The sequence below is a fragment of the Aspergillus pseudoviridinutans genome (genome assembly GCF_018340605.1).
Source record: "Aspergillus pseudoviridinutans IFM 55266 DNA, scaffold_1, whole genome shotgun sequence".
In the NCBI taxonomy this organism is placed as follows: domain Eukaryota; kingdom Fungi; phylum Ascomycota; class Eurotiomycetes; order Eurotiales; family Aspergillaceae; genus Aspergillus; species Aspergillus pseudoviridinutans.
Window position 1 is genome coordinate 4,316,376 of NW_025091281.1, and position 15,057 is coordinate 4,331,432.

The 15,057-nt window shown below is 49.5% G+C and overlaps 5 protein-coding genes across 5 annotated transcripts; 3 read left to right on the plus strand and 2 right to left on the minus strand.

Moving 5' to 3' along the window:
* Window positions 1-980: 980 nt before the first annotated feature.
* Asppvi_001492 (terpene synthase family protein) lies at window positions 981-2,489 on the plus strand (the record flags this gene model as incomplete). Its single annotated transcript, XM_043297787.1, has 9 exons — window positions 981-1,159; window positions 1,221-1,366; window positions 1,428-1,585; window positions 1,641-1,653; window positions 1,704-1,860; window positions 1,907-1,996; window positions 2,041-2,074; window positions 2,131-2,348; window positions 2,399-2,489. 9 exons carry the CDS (start codon window positions 981-983, stop codon window positions 2,487-2,489), a joined length of 1,086 nt encoding a protein of 361 aa, XP_043153722.1.
* A 479-nt stretch (window positions 2,490-2,968) lies between these two features.
* Asppvi_001493 (MARVEL domain-containing protein) lies at window positions 2,969-3,617 on the minus strand (the record flags this gene model as incomplete). Its single annotated transcript, XM_043297788.1, has 3 exons — window positions 2,969-3,184; window positions 3,235-3,501; window positions 3,576-3,617. The coding sequence occupies 3 exons, from the start codon at window positions 3,615-3,617 to the stop codon at window positions 2,969-2,971; spliced, it is 525 nt and encodes a 174-aa protein (XP_043153723.1).
* Window positions 3,618-4,695: 1,078 nt separating this feature from the next.
* Window positions 4,696-6,930, minus strand: Asppvi_001494 (putative FAD monooxygenase; the record flags this gene model as incomplete). Its single annotated transcript, XM_043297789.1, has 4 exons — window positions 4,696-5,399; window positions 5,458-5,694; window positions 5,754-6,747; window positions 6,796-6,930. 4 exons carry the CDS (start codon window positions 6,928-6,930, stop codon window positions 4,696-4,698), a joined length of 2,070 nt encoding a protein of 689 aa, XP_043153724.1.
* Window positions 6,931-8,507: 1,577 nt separating this feature from the next.
* On the plus strand, window positions 8,508-11,288 carry Asppvi_001495 (RNA polymerase III-inhibiting protein MAF1; the record flags this gene model as incomplete). The annotated part of the gene is made up of 5 exons (XM_043297790.1): window positions 8,508-8,518; window positions 8,583-8,616; window positions 8,693-8,810; window positions 8,889-9,163; window positions 10,287-11,288. 5 exons carry the CDS (start codon window positions 8,508-8,510, stop codon window positions 11,286-11,288), a joined length of 1,440 nt encoding a protein of 479 aa, XP_043153725.1.
* Window positions 11,289-12,775: 1,487 nt separating this feature from the next.
* Asppvi_001496 (uncharacterized protein) lies at window positions 12,776-14,897 on the plus strand (the record flags this gene model as incomplete). The annotated part of the gene is made up of 3 exons (XM_043297791.1): window positions 12,776-12,832; window positions 12,902-13,609; window positions 13,671-14,897. 3 exons carry the CDS (start codon window positions 12,776-12,778, stop codon window positions 14,895-14,897), a joined length of 1,992 nt encoding a protein of 663 aa, XP_043153726.1.
* Between the last annotated feature and the right edge of the window lie 160 nt (window positions 14,898-15,057).

Below are 15,057 nucleotides of genomic sequence, written 5' to 3' on the forward strand. Positions count from 1 at the left end.
TAGCTGAGCTTCGGTCATTCAATGAGGCCATAACAAAGCGGCAGCGCGAGGGGAACAGGGTCGAGAACCATCCAACCGATAGCCTCGATTTCGAACATCTTGCACTCGCCAAAACAAGAGATAGAGCATATGCTCATTCAGTCTCAGTCCATGTTGACGATCTTCGCGACCATTGCGGTGGGGATGAGAGAGATAAAGGAAAGAGACTTCGGCGTGGCTTTAGTGTACCAGTCTGTCGGGATTGAGTCAGTCAGTATACTCTTTGAGAGCGGGAATCTTGGAGGTTAGCGGGCACCTGTCCACAAGAACATGTTCTGATGAACGGGTCTGCAAGTTTTGTGTAGCCATTGAAGCTTGAGCTGACGAGCTGTCATCTTGCCTCTACATCTTGACTCAGACGAGATGATAAGACCGGGATACAGAACCCTTCCGAAATAAGGGCTCAGCCGCTCAGGCAATGATCAACGCAGTAATAGTTGCTCAATAGTGGCGCTATGATATGCGGTCCTTTCTCTCCACAGTGGAGAACGATAACAAGACCATCTTCTTTGTCTTTGTATCCACATGTAGGCGCATTTGAAGTCGAAATTTGCACATTGAGATAGCACGACTCCAAACTTGCAGCTATGATTGATGGCCACGAAGATCATGGCGAGACGGGGCGAACTCTAACCCACAAGTCAGTGGCAGTGAAAGAAATCGCGCTTCGCAACTATCGTCCGGATTTCATGTCCAATGACAGAAATATTATGCGTTAGCGCTATCAGAGTTCAGAGTATCGTGGGTATTGGCCATGGAAAGACTTCTGTTACTGTCGCTTTACAGTTCACTCCAAATCTGATCGCCATGGAGGGTTCTGGGTATAAAATCATGATCACTCGTTGCGATGGCTCCAGATTTTGAAGACAAGAATTGTATTAGTTCTACGAGTCCAACCAAACAGTTTATCTGTATCATATTATCTATATCCATCGGCCAAAATGACGGACTTTCTGCTACACGAGCACCCAGTCCGGCTGGGAGAGAAGCGGACAGCAACACACGATACGCACATCCCCGTTCGTCTACCCCAATTATTCGTGCTATTTCTGTCTGAGAATCCGGTAGTCAATCCGCACTACGAAGTGGTGAGGAAGGAATCCGAAGAATGGCTGGCCAAGTCAGTAACCTAGCCCATGATGAACTACAAACCCAGCCAACTAAATCGTCTATTTATCCAGTGAATGCTCCTTCGATGAGAGATCGCGGCGGATCCTGAACAAAACAGATTTCTCGTACTTCTGTTCCGTCGCGGCGCCTGATGCTGGTCCGGAGGAATTGCGCACTGTGTGTGATTGGGGGAACTGGGTGTTTCCATTCGACGATAGTATGTCCCTTTCCATTGTCCGGAAGCGCTCGTAGTCCGAGTATTAAGCATATCCTGGCAGTGTTCGATAACGGAGGCCTGAAGGACGATCCTGCGCGGGCTCAACAACTCATCGATAGTTTACTTGCCGGGATGCGCGAGGAGGGTGCTCAGCTGCCGTCTGAGGGAGACAGTCCCCTGGTTCGAGTTCACAACACGGTATGGCAGCGCGTGGCTCAGGTATGGCCCCTTCTCTCTTATTTTCTGGCCAAGTCATTTCGCTGACAAGTCTCAGGCTTCTCCTGCTGGTATGTATGACCGTAGGTCATCCCTGTACAACCACTCATGTGATCTACAGGAGTCAAACGCAGATTCGCCGTTTCAATGAGGGATTACTGCAAGGGCAGCATAGAGCAAGTCCGTACCTGCTCCATGGGCCGATACCCATCCCTGGACGAGATGCTGGCGCTGCGAAGGCAGTCGGCGGGTGTTGCGCCTCTTTTCGCTTTGGTCGAGTATGTCTAGCCCATGACATCGGTACAGTTGTACTCATACCATCAGATACGCACATAAGCTGGATATCCCGGACCACGTCTTCGAGTGCAGAAGTATCAAGGAGATAGAGCGTATCGGAGTTGACCTTGTTCTTCTGTAAGTCTTCTCATTCTGATTTTAATCGGATACTAAGTGGACAGACAAAACGATATACTATCCTACTGTAAGGAAGAGGTAACCTCCCTAGCCCTTCATCACTAACTCTCATAAATGATACTGATGTGCAACAGAAAGAAGGAGTAACGCACAATGTCGTCGCTATATGCCGTTACTCTGGCATGCCCGCTCAAATGGCCTTCAACCATATCGGCAATATGCTTGTCGATCGGTATAGGGACTGGTATCTTGCGCTGGCAGAGCTCCCGAGCTGGGGTGAGCAGGTCGATGCTCAAGTGCAGCAGTATATTCGGGGCGTGCAGAATGTCGTGATGGCTAATCTGAATTGGAGGTACGTATAGACTACGTCGTTTGGTACTTGGCTGACGCTTTCGATGGTAGCTTCCGATCAGGACGGTACTTCGGAGATGCAAAGGATATTGTGCGAAAGTCGATGGTTGTGATGGTCAAGCGGCAAAGCGCAGATGTTTGATGTTGGCGTGCTTTGTGTCGATGTCTTGTTCTATGCTGCTCCTTGATATGAAATTTACTCCACAGATCATTTTGTATACTCCCAAATAGTACATTAAAGCAAAGTATTAAGCATCCGAGTACGTATAAAGTACAGATGAACAGATATGAAAAGAAGCCAATACTCCAGTCCTCCACCCATTCCTGCCATCCATAACCGGACCTATCCCGCCCATATTCCACCCCATGACTCCTATAATGGTGTACCCCAGATTATCATTAAGTACCAAATAGTTTTTTTCCCTGTCGTCCCAGCCTATTTTTCATCGGCATAAGATCATCGAACGTCGTACATCGTTGGCACCAATGCAGACTCTCTCAGCATTGACGGTTGTCGTTACAGTCGTATGAGCTGGTAGAGAGACGTCTGCTACCGAAGACTACTGACTGGTTAGAGCCTGTGTCGCCAGAAAATTGGGATTACATACAGTGTCACGGCAATTAGACTTGAGCCATGCTAGGGCGTCCACGAGGAGCACGACCGGTCCGGCCGCGAACGCCGGCAGTAGCGCTACGAGCACTAATGATAGAAATGATCGTCGAAGCCATGTATCCAGCCCAAGCGAACCACAGGAACGCAACAGAGGCCTGAGCCTCACGGCATCGCTTCTGACGGTTGTTTGCGCCGTTGGTGATTTCGTTGTGGAGTGTGTAATTCTAGGCTCGTTAGTCGGTGAAAACCAAACTGTATGGATGCCGCAACGTACATCGTTGGAGCAGGAGTGGCATTCCAGCTTAGCAGCCAGTGCGATTCCAGCAGTCAGGAAGAAGATGTTGTTCAGAACATCGAGCGTGATCATGATGATGGGGTGAATGGCCCAGTTCATGTTGATCGAGGCGGGGACGAGGTAGAAGAGCGATACGATCGAGAATGTGGCAGTGAACATGCTGTAGTTGATCGTGGCGGGGTTGCCTGCGAACGCCATGGCGATGATGTTACCGATCAAGGCCATGACGAGCACGGAGAAGACGAACTGCACATTACTCGCTTGTTAGCTATTCGTCCGATTTCTAGATGTTGTGGCTGTGGAAGGAAGTCTACACGTACCTCCCATACTCTCAGGCCGATCTGAATTCCTGTGAGGGCCATCTTGACTAGTTTTTGAGCTGGCTGCTGTTCTTATCTCGTTCTTTGGCGAGGTTGTAGTCGCAGTTGGGTATAGTTGCCCTAGCTAGTATACTGGGTAAGTCACCACGACGCGAAGGAAGTAGGTTCGAACACGCAGTTTGACAGGTGCCACGACGAGAAAATTAAGATAACAAGACGCAGATCTGATGCGCTGCTTGATTCTAGGGATGAAGAATATTTTATTCTGTGCGGAATGTCCGGAGGCCGAGAATGACGATATGCTGCGGAAATGGAAAATATGCTACGTCATGCATGGGAGCGCGATCATGAAATCACCAGTACATGGAATTCGAGCCACCGTACGGATCAATCAGGTTGATCTTCTGGCTTACTCAATATGTAGACTTTATCATCGAAGTTGTAGAGGTAAAAGCAAAGTGTAGTCAGGGTCAGTCAAAGAATGATCGTCAAGCAATAAGCTACAGCAGCTGTTGGGCGGCAGTGCAGATGCACCTGGAGCTTGTACTGAGCAGAACTACTGTGCTCGTAGTATGCGATGACTGCTCAAGAATGGTTAGAGCTCTACAACATCAGAACTGGCAGGCTCTTCCGCCTGAATCCGATATGAAATGATGATTCCGTCACCATATGATCTGCAACTTGGAAGTCAATTCTCAGAGCTTATACCTGTACAATAGCCCTATTACGGCGATCCATGGGGCCGATGGACTGCCTGGCCACCGGTTCAGCCACTCACAATTCTAACTGCAGTGGGCTCTGGCATCTCATACCTTATGGGTCCAGGTCCTTAATCGTTGTTACATCCACTGGTCGAGTCTCGAACCCGTTGTTAGCTCTTCATGCTCGATGCATGCAGTAACCAAGTACAGATCCAGAATCCTGATCTAGCAAGTCAAACTCTGCGCATGTTCTGTTCGAATGAGTTCTCCTAGAATTGAAAATAGTCGAGAAATATTTCACAGGTATCATCCGAAATTGGACGATAAGGCAAAATGGTATCAAGCAAAGATCCACGACATCTTTTCATTATCACTCCACATAGGTTAGAGAGGGGAAAATAGAAGGTACAGGTCGTTTTTCATAGAGTGGAAGCTTCCGCAGCTATGGGAACCTCCTTCTGGGCCAGCTGCGACTGAGGCTTCATAAACGCAGAGAAGAAGCGTTCCATGTCCTCATAGTCATCCACTTCACCGAGCCAACTGACGTATTGATCGGGTCGGATAATGACACTCGCTCCACGTCTGGGATCGATACCGTAGTTCTCGTACGCCTTTCCATGACCCTCGTGATAAGATTCATCATCCACAAACACCTTCCAGTAATCCCATCCTTGCTTCTCGCTATACGGATGGAATATTTCGGGGAGGTCTAAGAGTTCAAAGCTTGTGCGGGGTCCGGCATGGACAGTCAGGACTTCGATAACACTGTCGATTGGCTGCCCAGTTGGCGTATATCTGCGAAGGAATGAAGTTGGACTGTTAAGCTTTTCTCCCAGCTGGCTATAGCGGCCGAAGTTCTCGGGGTTGGTAATATCGCCGGCGAAGACAATCACGCGCCATCGGCCATTGCTCTTCAGCAGTTCTTGGAGATGCCATGGCCGAGCATCGGATTGGTTGAGCACCTTGAAACTCGGCATCCTCATGCCAACGGAGATTCCTGTTGACAGGTGCTGCTTGCTGACTACCCTGAGGCTTTTGTCTTTGCTTGCGACATCCGTGCCATCGCCTTGTTCGCCGGAGTCTCCCTCCTTTGCAACGAGGAGGCTAGAGCCGTAGTCGACAGCTGTTTTCAATATTGTCAGACCGAGCCCAACTGCTGAGATGCGCTTGCATTGTCTTACCAATACCACTTGCAAACATGTTTCCTTTCTGGAACGCCATCTTGAATTCTTCCATGCTGATCCCCTCCTCATCCATGACGTCCTTAGCTGGACGCCCGGAGAAGAGGCGAGAAAACCGATAGTCGAAGTTGATTAGGTCCTGAGCAATGCGCCTCCTTTCAGATTGGTAGGTCTTGAGGATTGCGCTGTCGCTGTACCCTTTGACCACATGGGCCAACTTCCAGCCCAAGTTATAAGCTGAGTGGTCATTAGTAAATTTCAAACAGTTACTACAGAGGACGGGATATGTCACTTACCATCCTGCATGCTTACATTCATGCCCTGACCAGCTTTTGGTGAGTGAGTATGCACCGCATCGCCAGCCAGGAACACCCGTTCCTCTAGCGAAAACTTATCTCCAACTCGTTGACCGATCTGATACGCAGTCCACCAGTCGCAGTACGAATAGTCAAGCTTGTAGGGATGAAGGATGCGTTGTGCGGACTTGAGAATCATATCCGGTGTAATCTTCGAACGGTCCGCCTTACCACCTCCGGTGATTGTTGACTGCAACTGGATATATAGCCGAACGAGTTTATTCTCGCGAGGAATGACCATCACAGATCCTGCGTTGGCAGAATGGATCGCGCAACGCATTCGAATATCCGGAAAGTCGGTAATGGGAATGATATCGAGCACGCCCCAGATGTAATCTGTCGAATCTCCTTCCAGCTTAAACCCTAGTTGGCGTCTGACCCACGAGTGGGCACCATCGCAGCCAACCATGAACTTAGCATTGACAACTTGGGTCTGATTTGCACGGCTATCCAGCTCAGCTGCTCGTAGCATGTCGTCCGTGTCATCCGGGGAGAGGTTACTTCGGAACAGCCCATCGCTAACAGCAGCGCCGTTCGTAACCTGTTGTTGGTTCGGGGTGGCCTCTTCCTCTGTCAAGGTGCGCAAGGTGACAGTGATGGGGTAGTCATCGACATCGGCAGCTTTAGAGGCATCGAATTCAAACGAAGTGGGCATCACTCCTCTTTCCACGGTAATATTACTGTGCTCCTTGATGGAGTCAAGGAAGAACCGTTCAATGCGGCCTTGATGGAGAACCACTTGCTGGAAGCGACTAATACCAGGGATAGTATCTGGAATACGATCAGATCGACGGATAACGCCGTCCTTGTCGGGATTCCAGAGGCAGATTTCCAGCATGTGGTTCGATTCTCTCCAGGCGCGGTGGGCAAAATCAAAGGAATCAAAGATCTCCAGGGTCCTGCACTGGAGCCCGTCTGCTTGGCCACTGAATACCTGCGCAAGGCATCAGTAGTCTTCAATATGGAGGTCAACTGAACCGACCTTTGTGCTACGCTTGTCCACAATGCGTGTCTTGATTCCTAATCGGCTCATCCAGTTTGCCAGCATGAGGCCAGCTGGCCCAGCCCCGACAATGAGCACATCAACATGATCCTCAGGCTGATTCAAAATTTTCATCTTTATGAGAGTTGAGTAGAATAAGTTTGCATGTGTAAATTAAGAAGTGTAGGTATAGCTATGCCTTGCAATCCTTTCCTAAAAGCTATGGTCTGCGACGGACAACCATAGCTTCCATTTATATCCCCAGCACCATCCACCCCTTCTGACAGCTGGGGTCTTCCCTTGATCCGATAAAAGTATAAAAGCTCGAATCCGATGTCAATCCGACATAGATGGTTCCCGGCATTTGGTGGTGCATCCGAATACCAAATGCCGCAATGCAAAGCCGGGGACGAACCCCGCAAACTGAGCGAGTGGCAGAATGCGGAGTTATAGGTGGCAGCTCAACTGACAGCTCCCAACAACCTTGGCTCCCAGCCCAATCTAAGTTTCTTGATMGTCCATCTAGGCCATGTTCCGACGATAAAAAATTCGGATCTCTGTTGGCATGATAGATTGACGCTCTTCCATCGGAAGCTAGTTCGGTCGAATAGCATCGATAGCCATAGTTGAGTTGTGGTTGTGCGAACAAGCGGTATCTGCGATCTGTAGAGCTTCCATCTTTGACCGAACTGTCAGAATAATGGTCTTCAAGCAAGGATTCAACTTCAGCTAACTAAGGGGTGTTCAAGAGGAACTGAGAGTAATGGCTCGTCGGATAGTGCTCGTTTCAAGCACCAATCCCTACTGAAAGAACACTGGACATCAATGTTTGAGTGGTAACGAAAACATCCTAACTCTCGTTAGAATCCAGATTCATCGATATGATTTACAAGATGACTTGTATGAAAGCTTAGGTGAAATGAAATAGCATGTATTTGCAGGGAGACATTTTAGGAGACCTATGTTGTCTTAACCAAGAGAAATGATAACGTCCTCTACGTCCTAATATATATTTGCACAGACAAGGCGACCCAGGTCCTACAACAAGATTGCCTGAATACTTGCCATCTAAAATCACGAAAACGGGGCTTTCTTGTATGTGTAATAGGTAATGATTAATTGTGATTCTCTGACTGCAAATCGCGACGCTTGCGACCAAATCGGCAGCAAGCATGACTTTGATGTCTAGTACCCCGTAGATGGACAACCTGCTTGGGAAGATACATACACCATATTCAATTAGTATATCCATAACCGAGGAGGATATGATTATGCTCTACTTTTGATGAAGCCTACAGAAAATAGAGAGTTAAATAATATCACCATCGTAAAGGCTCTAGAAGGCTGCCTAGGTTGGGCTCTGTTAAAGAGCAATCAAAGGGGCTGGTTTAGATGGCAGAGCAACGCAGCAGCGGTGGCTGGTCAATCTCCCCAGATCTCGATCTCGTGCCATCAGGGTAATAGTTCTGTTCAGTAACTTTCCATTGCCTTTGACAAATCTAAATCAGGATAATTATTCAAATATTGTGCGGAGGAGCAAAGAACGTGATGATATGAGATGTTCCTGAATCATGTCGGCGGGGCAATAATTTCCCCCCATCGGCCACACGGCCCGCGCAAATAATTTCTCCAGCTCCTTCTTCGACCTAAAGTTGTCCACAAACCCAGTTGTGGCATTTCGTTTGCTATCTCATCCTAACGCAGAGAACATAATGGCAATTCAGTAAGGCGTTCTTGCCCAGAGGTTCGTCTACTGTTTATGACTCAAACTGACAGTTCCCTCTCAGTTATCTGATCCTGTTGTCGCGGCAGGGCAAAGTGGTATGCCTCGTGGCCCACCCAGTTCCTCGACTTAATCCCAGGGCTTCCTAACTAATGGAACTTTGCTCATATCCAGCGTCTTGCCAAATGGTTTACGACTCTCTCGCCCAAGGAGAAGGCCAAGATTATCAAAGATGTGACTCAGCTCGTCCTGTCCCGTCGGACCCGGATGTGCAATTTCCTGGAGTACAAAGGTACGCTTCTTCTCCCCAGGGATTCCCTTCATACACTGCAGCATCAATGAATTGACTCTTGTCGCCTTCCTTTCTTAGACACCAAGGTCGTCTACCGTCGTTATGCCTCCCTCTTCTTCATCGCCGGTTGCGCTTCCACCGATAACGAGCTGATTACCCTCGAAATCGTGCATCGATATGTTGAGCAGATGGACAAGTATTACGGCAACGTTTGCGAGCTCGACATCATCTTCAACTTTCAAAAGGCATACTTCATCCTCGATGAGCTTCTGCTTGCGGGCGAGATGCAGGAGAGCAGCAAGAAGAATGTGCTCAGATGTATAAGTCAACAGGATAGTCTGGAAGATATGGAGGTGAGTTGATTTTCCCTGACATCCAGGATCCCTTGTCTTCACACCCGCCGCAATGTGTAGAGGCTGTGAACGCTATGAGTCTCATATCCTCTACTCCTCCATCCGCTTGCCTGCCTCCGATCGCGTTTATGTGCCCGAGGCCTTCTCCAATCACCTCCCCATTGCACCTATTTTCATCACGCCTATTCACTACTTCTCCAAATCTATCATTCTTCGCTGGGTCTTCCTAGCCACATCCGATGTGAACACGTCACATGTCTGAGTTAGGCTAATGTCGCTCCTCCTCCAGGTTGAKGAAGATGTGGTTACGAAGATCATGTAGCAACTTTTTGACAAGCGAGCGTTTCCCTGTTCATACTGTTTTCTTTGGGTGTTCGCTATCCGGCTTTTTGAGGGCAGTTCTACGGGCGTTTGGACGTACATAGGCGTTGTCTTCTACTATGCGACTTCAGGCACTAATTAATACTACATTGGCCAGTTCCCGGAATCAAAGGAAGTGATCGCCAATCTATCCAACGAAGGGCTCATGTGAAGTCATTCGTCATTTTCTGGGTCTGCAACAGTGTTTCCTTTGGACCCGTGAAGTAAGTGCGTGATATCACTGGCCGGTCGCAGTTGCCACGTGACTACCCTTCCCCCCTTCAGACAACGCGCAACTGGACCACCCCGTATCGCTGTTCATCAACCAGTCCCCTCTTAATCCCTGTTCCATCCTCAGATCCTTTTGATTCTGCTGAGAGGGGTTGTCTCAGCAAACAAATCTCCTTTGAGACATTCACAGCCGCGCTCTATCGGCCTATTTATTCGTGGCTTCAGCTGCCAGCGCAATCGTCCTTATCTCCGATCAGCGGTCAGTCCACCACGACGACAATCTCGACCTCTTCCGCGCAGATATCCTCTATCGCGTCGAATCAACCTCTTTCGATTTTGTCTTCTGCAGAATCAGAAGTGACGCATTGATATCTGGCTCTTGCGTGAATACTCCCAGCAGCCGTCGCTTCTTATCTCCTCACAGACGGCACTTCACGGCATAATTTGACAAAGATGAAGGTGCGCATTCCACATTGCGCCGATACGAATCTTTACTACTGGCCTTGTTGTACTGACATATGCGTCTTAATAGTATCTTCCTATCCCCGATCTCGAAGACGTCGCGAATTCACTTAACTTCGATACCGACGATTGTCACATTGTGGGTGGATGCGACCTGTATACGACAAAGGCTGCTCGCGCCGACCGGAAACTGTACAAGAACATTGAACAATCACTGGAAGCCCAATATGAATCAGTCCTTCGCCTGTCTGCTTCGCTTTCACCTCCCAATGCATCCGATGCGGCTGCTTCACTCAATTTGTCACGTTCAAGTCCTTTTGGTCCCCTGAGCGATCACTCCAGTCGCCGGACTTTTGCTTACCTGATCGCAACACTCAATGCCAGCCATCCCGACTATGACTTTTCCCACGTTTTGCGCCCTTCGGATTTTCGTCGCGAGAGAAGCCTGAAGAGGGTCATGAACACGGTGGACTCAACTCTTTTTAACCTGCGACCTCGCGAGTCAATTGACATGTCTCCCCCATCACCGGCGACGATATCAGGATCATACAACAGCGCTGCATCTCATATTTGGGGCCCGAGAATGTGGAGAACAATTGATGAACATATGTCCTTGAAGGAGTGCTCATACTATTCGTACTCGCCCGACGAAGACCCGTCGGATGCAGATGACGGTGCGATCTGGAGTTTGCACTATTTCTTCTTCAACCGCATTCGGAAACGTGTCTGCTACCTCTACATTCGAGCGATCCCCATTCTCAGTCACACACCCGAAGAGGGTGATGGACTTCCCACCACACCCACCGGCAAGCGAACGTTTGAAGATGTTGATGTATCCCGATACATGTCGCCTGATCTGGTGGGATCAAGCAAGCGAGCACGTTACTGGCTCGGAAACCGTGCGAAACTCGAGATCGAGAGTGAGGAGGAGGGTTCTTCACCGCCAACACGCCCAGTTGTCGATGAATATGACAATTACGTGCTCAGCGACGAGGAGTTCCGATCGAGATCAGGTAGTAAGGGGACAGTTCGCGCCATGAGCGAGGAGATTGCCGACCAAATGGAAGTCTAATTCCGACTTCGTGATTTGACGGCCTCTTCTCTTCTTTGTCCATTTTCATGATTGTTTCTACTCCTTTCTTTTCTTGTTAATGTTTCTACGGCGTTGGCTGGTTTTCCTGTTGCATTCAACCTGCATGTTCTGCGGTGAGGGGCGTTTGGTGACCGGCAATGGCGGTACATGCCTCTTGTCGTAATCAGTGGTTTTGAGACTTGTTCTTCAGATTGATTCAACCTTGACAATGATTTTAATGCACTGCATAGCTTGAAACCTGGTCTGGCACACATGGGTTTCATTCAATTATTGCAGCAGTGCTGATTACTCTTGCGCTGGGCTATGCACTGTAATCTTATTACAATGAGATCTCTTCAGCCTTGAATTGTTACGTAGATCCTTGGGTTCGCGAAAGTGATGATAATTTGGCAGTCATTATGACATGACTCTGTGATTGAACATGGTATAAGAAGCAGTTTATCTATCTCCCTAGTCATGGAGGTCTTGAGTTTAAAGCATCCTCTGCTCGATCATCAATGAAGATTTGGAGATTTAATTTACATAATGATAGGAAATGCATACGCTATCATCCATCTGGCTACCAGCCATCGTACCTAGACGTTCTGAAGCATTTTATGCATTGTCGTGAGACAGGACTAAATGACCACTCCTGCATATGCATCTCATCCAATAGCCCCACGATGAGATGTCTAGTACCGAGTGGAAAATCCATGCTTGACCTGCTATTATCTCGAGGGCTTGTCACTGATAACTTTGAGGCTGATCTTCCCCGCACGGGGGTCTGTGAAGGTTGGCTTTCAGGACGTGATACACTTTGTAATGACCAATATGTTTCTTTTTCCGTTGCAATCTTAAATACTACAGAATGGTGTAGCACGCTGAAGAAGAGGTTTTCCTTTCGTGGTGGACTGTCACTGAACCATAGATCGCTGTAGTCCACAGTAGCTACGTCATAATAATAGGGAGGTGGTGATAAGGTCACGTGAGGCCAGCGTCGCTTCGCATTGTATCAATGAGTGGAAAGCTTTGCTTACTCTTTTACTTCTCTTCTCAGTAGGATAACCCTGTTCTTTTCTATGTGGATGATGACGAGAAACTATCCCGTATAATGATATCTTTCATGTACCACCAGATCTCTTTTCTTCTGGGCGGAACAGAAGTGATACCTTTGGGATGGATGATCTGAGTCCCTTATTGAATAAGATATACGTCTAATAAGCGACAACTTAGGAATCCATATCGACTTAGGGCCTATTTAAACTCACATATAGCATGTCCTAATCGTGGTTCAAGATGGTCAAGAAAGCCTAGTGGCCCTATGCAAGGAGTACCCTGTAGACGAGTAGTACTTAAATGGCTATGGTCCGTGCACGTCTTGTGGATCGGGGAAAGCTGTCCGTTCCGTACACAAACGCCTAGATAAGATCTCCTCCAATTCCCCCCTACAACCTCATCCCTGTGAATACTTCCGACGATCATACACCATGGCGGACGAGGAGGAGCGCATCAAGGCCGAGAAGCTGGCCGCTGCGAAGAAAAGAGTAAGCCTAGAGAACCGACATGCGGGCGACCCTTGAGAGAAGATTGACGACTGATACTCTTTCGAACAGGTAGCGCAGCTCCAGAAGAAGAAAAAGGCCGGCAAGAAGACCGCCGCCACAGAAGCTCCCAAGGAAGCGGACACACCTAAAGACGCCGCCGCGCCTAGCGAAGAACCCCCCGCAGAAGTGAAGCAAAATGAGCCTGAATCAACAGAGGAAGCACGAAAGGAGGAGGAACAGCAAGCGGAGCCGGAGACTGAACCAAAACCAGAACCTGAAGTCGAACCCACAGCTGAGTTAGAAAAGCGCCCAGAGTCGCCCGGTGAACCCATGACCGAGGTGCCTACATCCCTTTCTCCAGGGCCGGATGCTGAGCCCCAGACTCCGGGCGCCAAAATGGATACCCCGCCCGCGGGTCATACTCGGCAACCGTCTCTCTCAATCCAGTCCAAGATGCGCTCGTCATCATTTCGGAAAGGCTCTGTCTCCCAAGGAAGCGCTTCGACGTCTCCATCGAATGCCTTAAAGTCGCCCTCTTTGCCTCCTTTGACCGGTAATGGTGACTCTGTGCACGAGCTTTATCGGAAACAGTCGACGCGCATAGAGGAGCTGGAGAAGGAGAACAAGCGACTAGAGAAGCAGCTGGAAGAGTCAACGAGTCGCTGGCGGAAGACGGAAGAGCAGCTCGAGGATCTTCAGGAAGCGAGCGTTGATGCGGCGGAGTTGAAAGATAAGTTGGAGAAAGCCGAGCAGAAAGCGGCGGAGATAGACGAGCTGGTGTGTTTTTTGCCTGCGTCCAAGCAAGCATTGTTACGATGGTTACTGACATAGTCAACAGAAGGCAGAGATCGCCTCTCTACAGAGGCAGAACTCGCACCTTCAAAATCGGTCGCACCGCAACAATGCCAGCATCTCCGTGCCAGGTCCCACAGAATCGCCTCCTACTGACCTCGTACAACAGCTTGAATCCAAGTCAGCTACCATCGAGGCCATGGAACTGGAGATTTCCAATCTTCGTGCACAACTCTCGGAACAATCCTCATCCAGCAGTGCTCACGAGGCTCAGATAGCCGCTTTGGAAGAGAGACTCTCCCACAGTGAATCTGCCCTCGAGAAGTCTCAACGAGAGCTTACAGATACAAAAAATGCCCTGACGCGAGCCTCCGAAAAGGCCGTGAAGGAAGGAGTAGACAAGACTTCTACGGAGACATTAATCAAGAATCTGCAGCGGGAGATCGAGGAACTTAAACAAGAAAAGTCCGAGGCAGAGAAGAAGATTGACACGCTAGACAAAAAACTCCAGGCAATGGGAAATCTACACAAAGAGTCGGAAACCCGCCACCAGGCTCGTCTCCGCGAGAGCGAAAAGACCGAGAAAGAAGCAGCAGTTCTACGCAAGCGGCTCGCAAGCGTTGAAAACGAGAACCTACGATTGAAAGAAGACCTCGAGCGCCTCAGGAAGCACGAATCCGGCGGCACAGACGACGATGCCCTCGACGAGCTGGAGGACGAGGAACGGTCGCGCCTGCAACGTCGAATCCGCGACCTCGAGGGAGAGGTCTTTGATCTGCGTCGTGGCGTCTGGAAGGAACGCCGTGACGAACTCTCCACCGCGGACCAGGGGGGCTATACGGCGCCAGACGCTAGCAACCCGGCCGCCAACGCCTTCGACGACGTGGACCTCGTCGGCGGTTCGTCCGCAGACCACGCGCGACGCCGCAGCATGGCCCAGCAGCATTCGTCCTTCTCCACCGTCCTCTCGAGCGGCCTGGCTGCCTTCACTGGCGGCTATGGGAACCGCAGTCGGGCCTCCTCAACGCAGCAGCATCCGCCCGGTGCGCGTGGCAGTCTGGAACTCCTGTCTGAGGAGCACTTCGAGGATGAGTTCGACGAGGCGGAGTTTGCGCGAGCGCAGGCCGAAGAAGAGGCACGCAAGCGTGTGGAGTGGGTCCGTGAGATCAAGGGGAAGCTCAAGGACTGGAAGGGCTGGCGGCTGGATTTGGTGGATAGTCGAGCTGGCGCGGAAGGAGCCGGTGTGGGTATGGGTGAGATATTCGAGATCTAGATACGATGTCGACATACGTTATAATCCTCTTAGCAACCTTACTCTTTCGGTTGATCCACATCGAGCAATTTCAGCAATTCGGCTGTGTGTTTTGACTGGCACAGCGACATTAAATTACAATAATGATTACCCTAAGAATATAATGAATGAAATATACTCG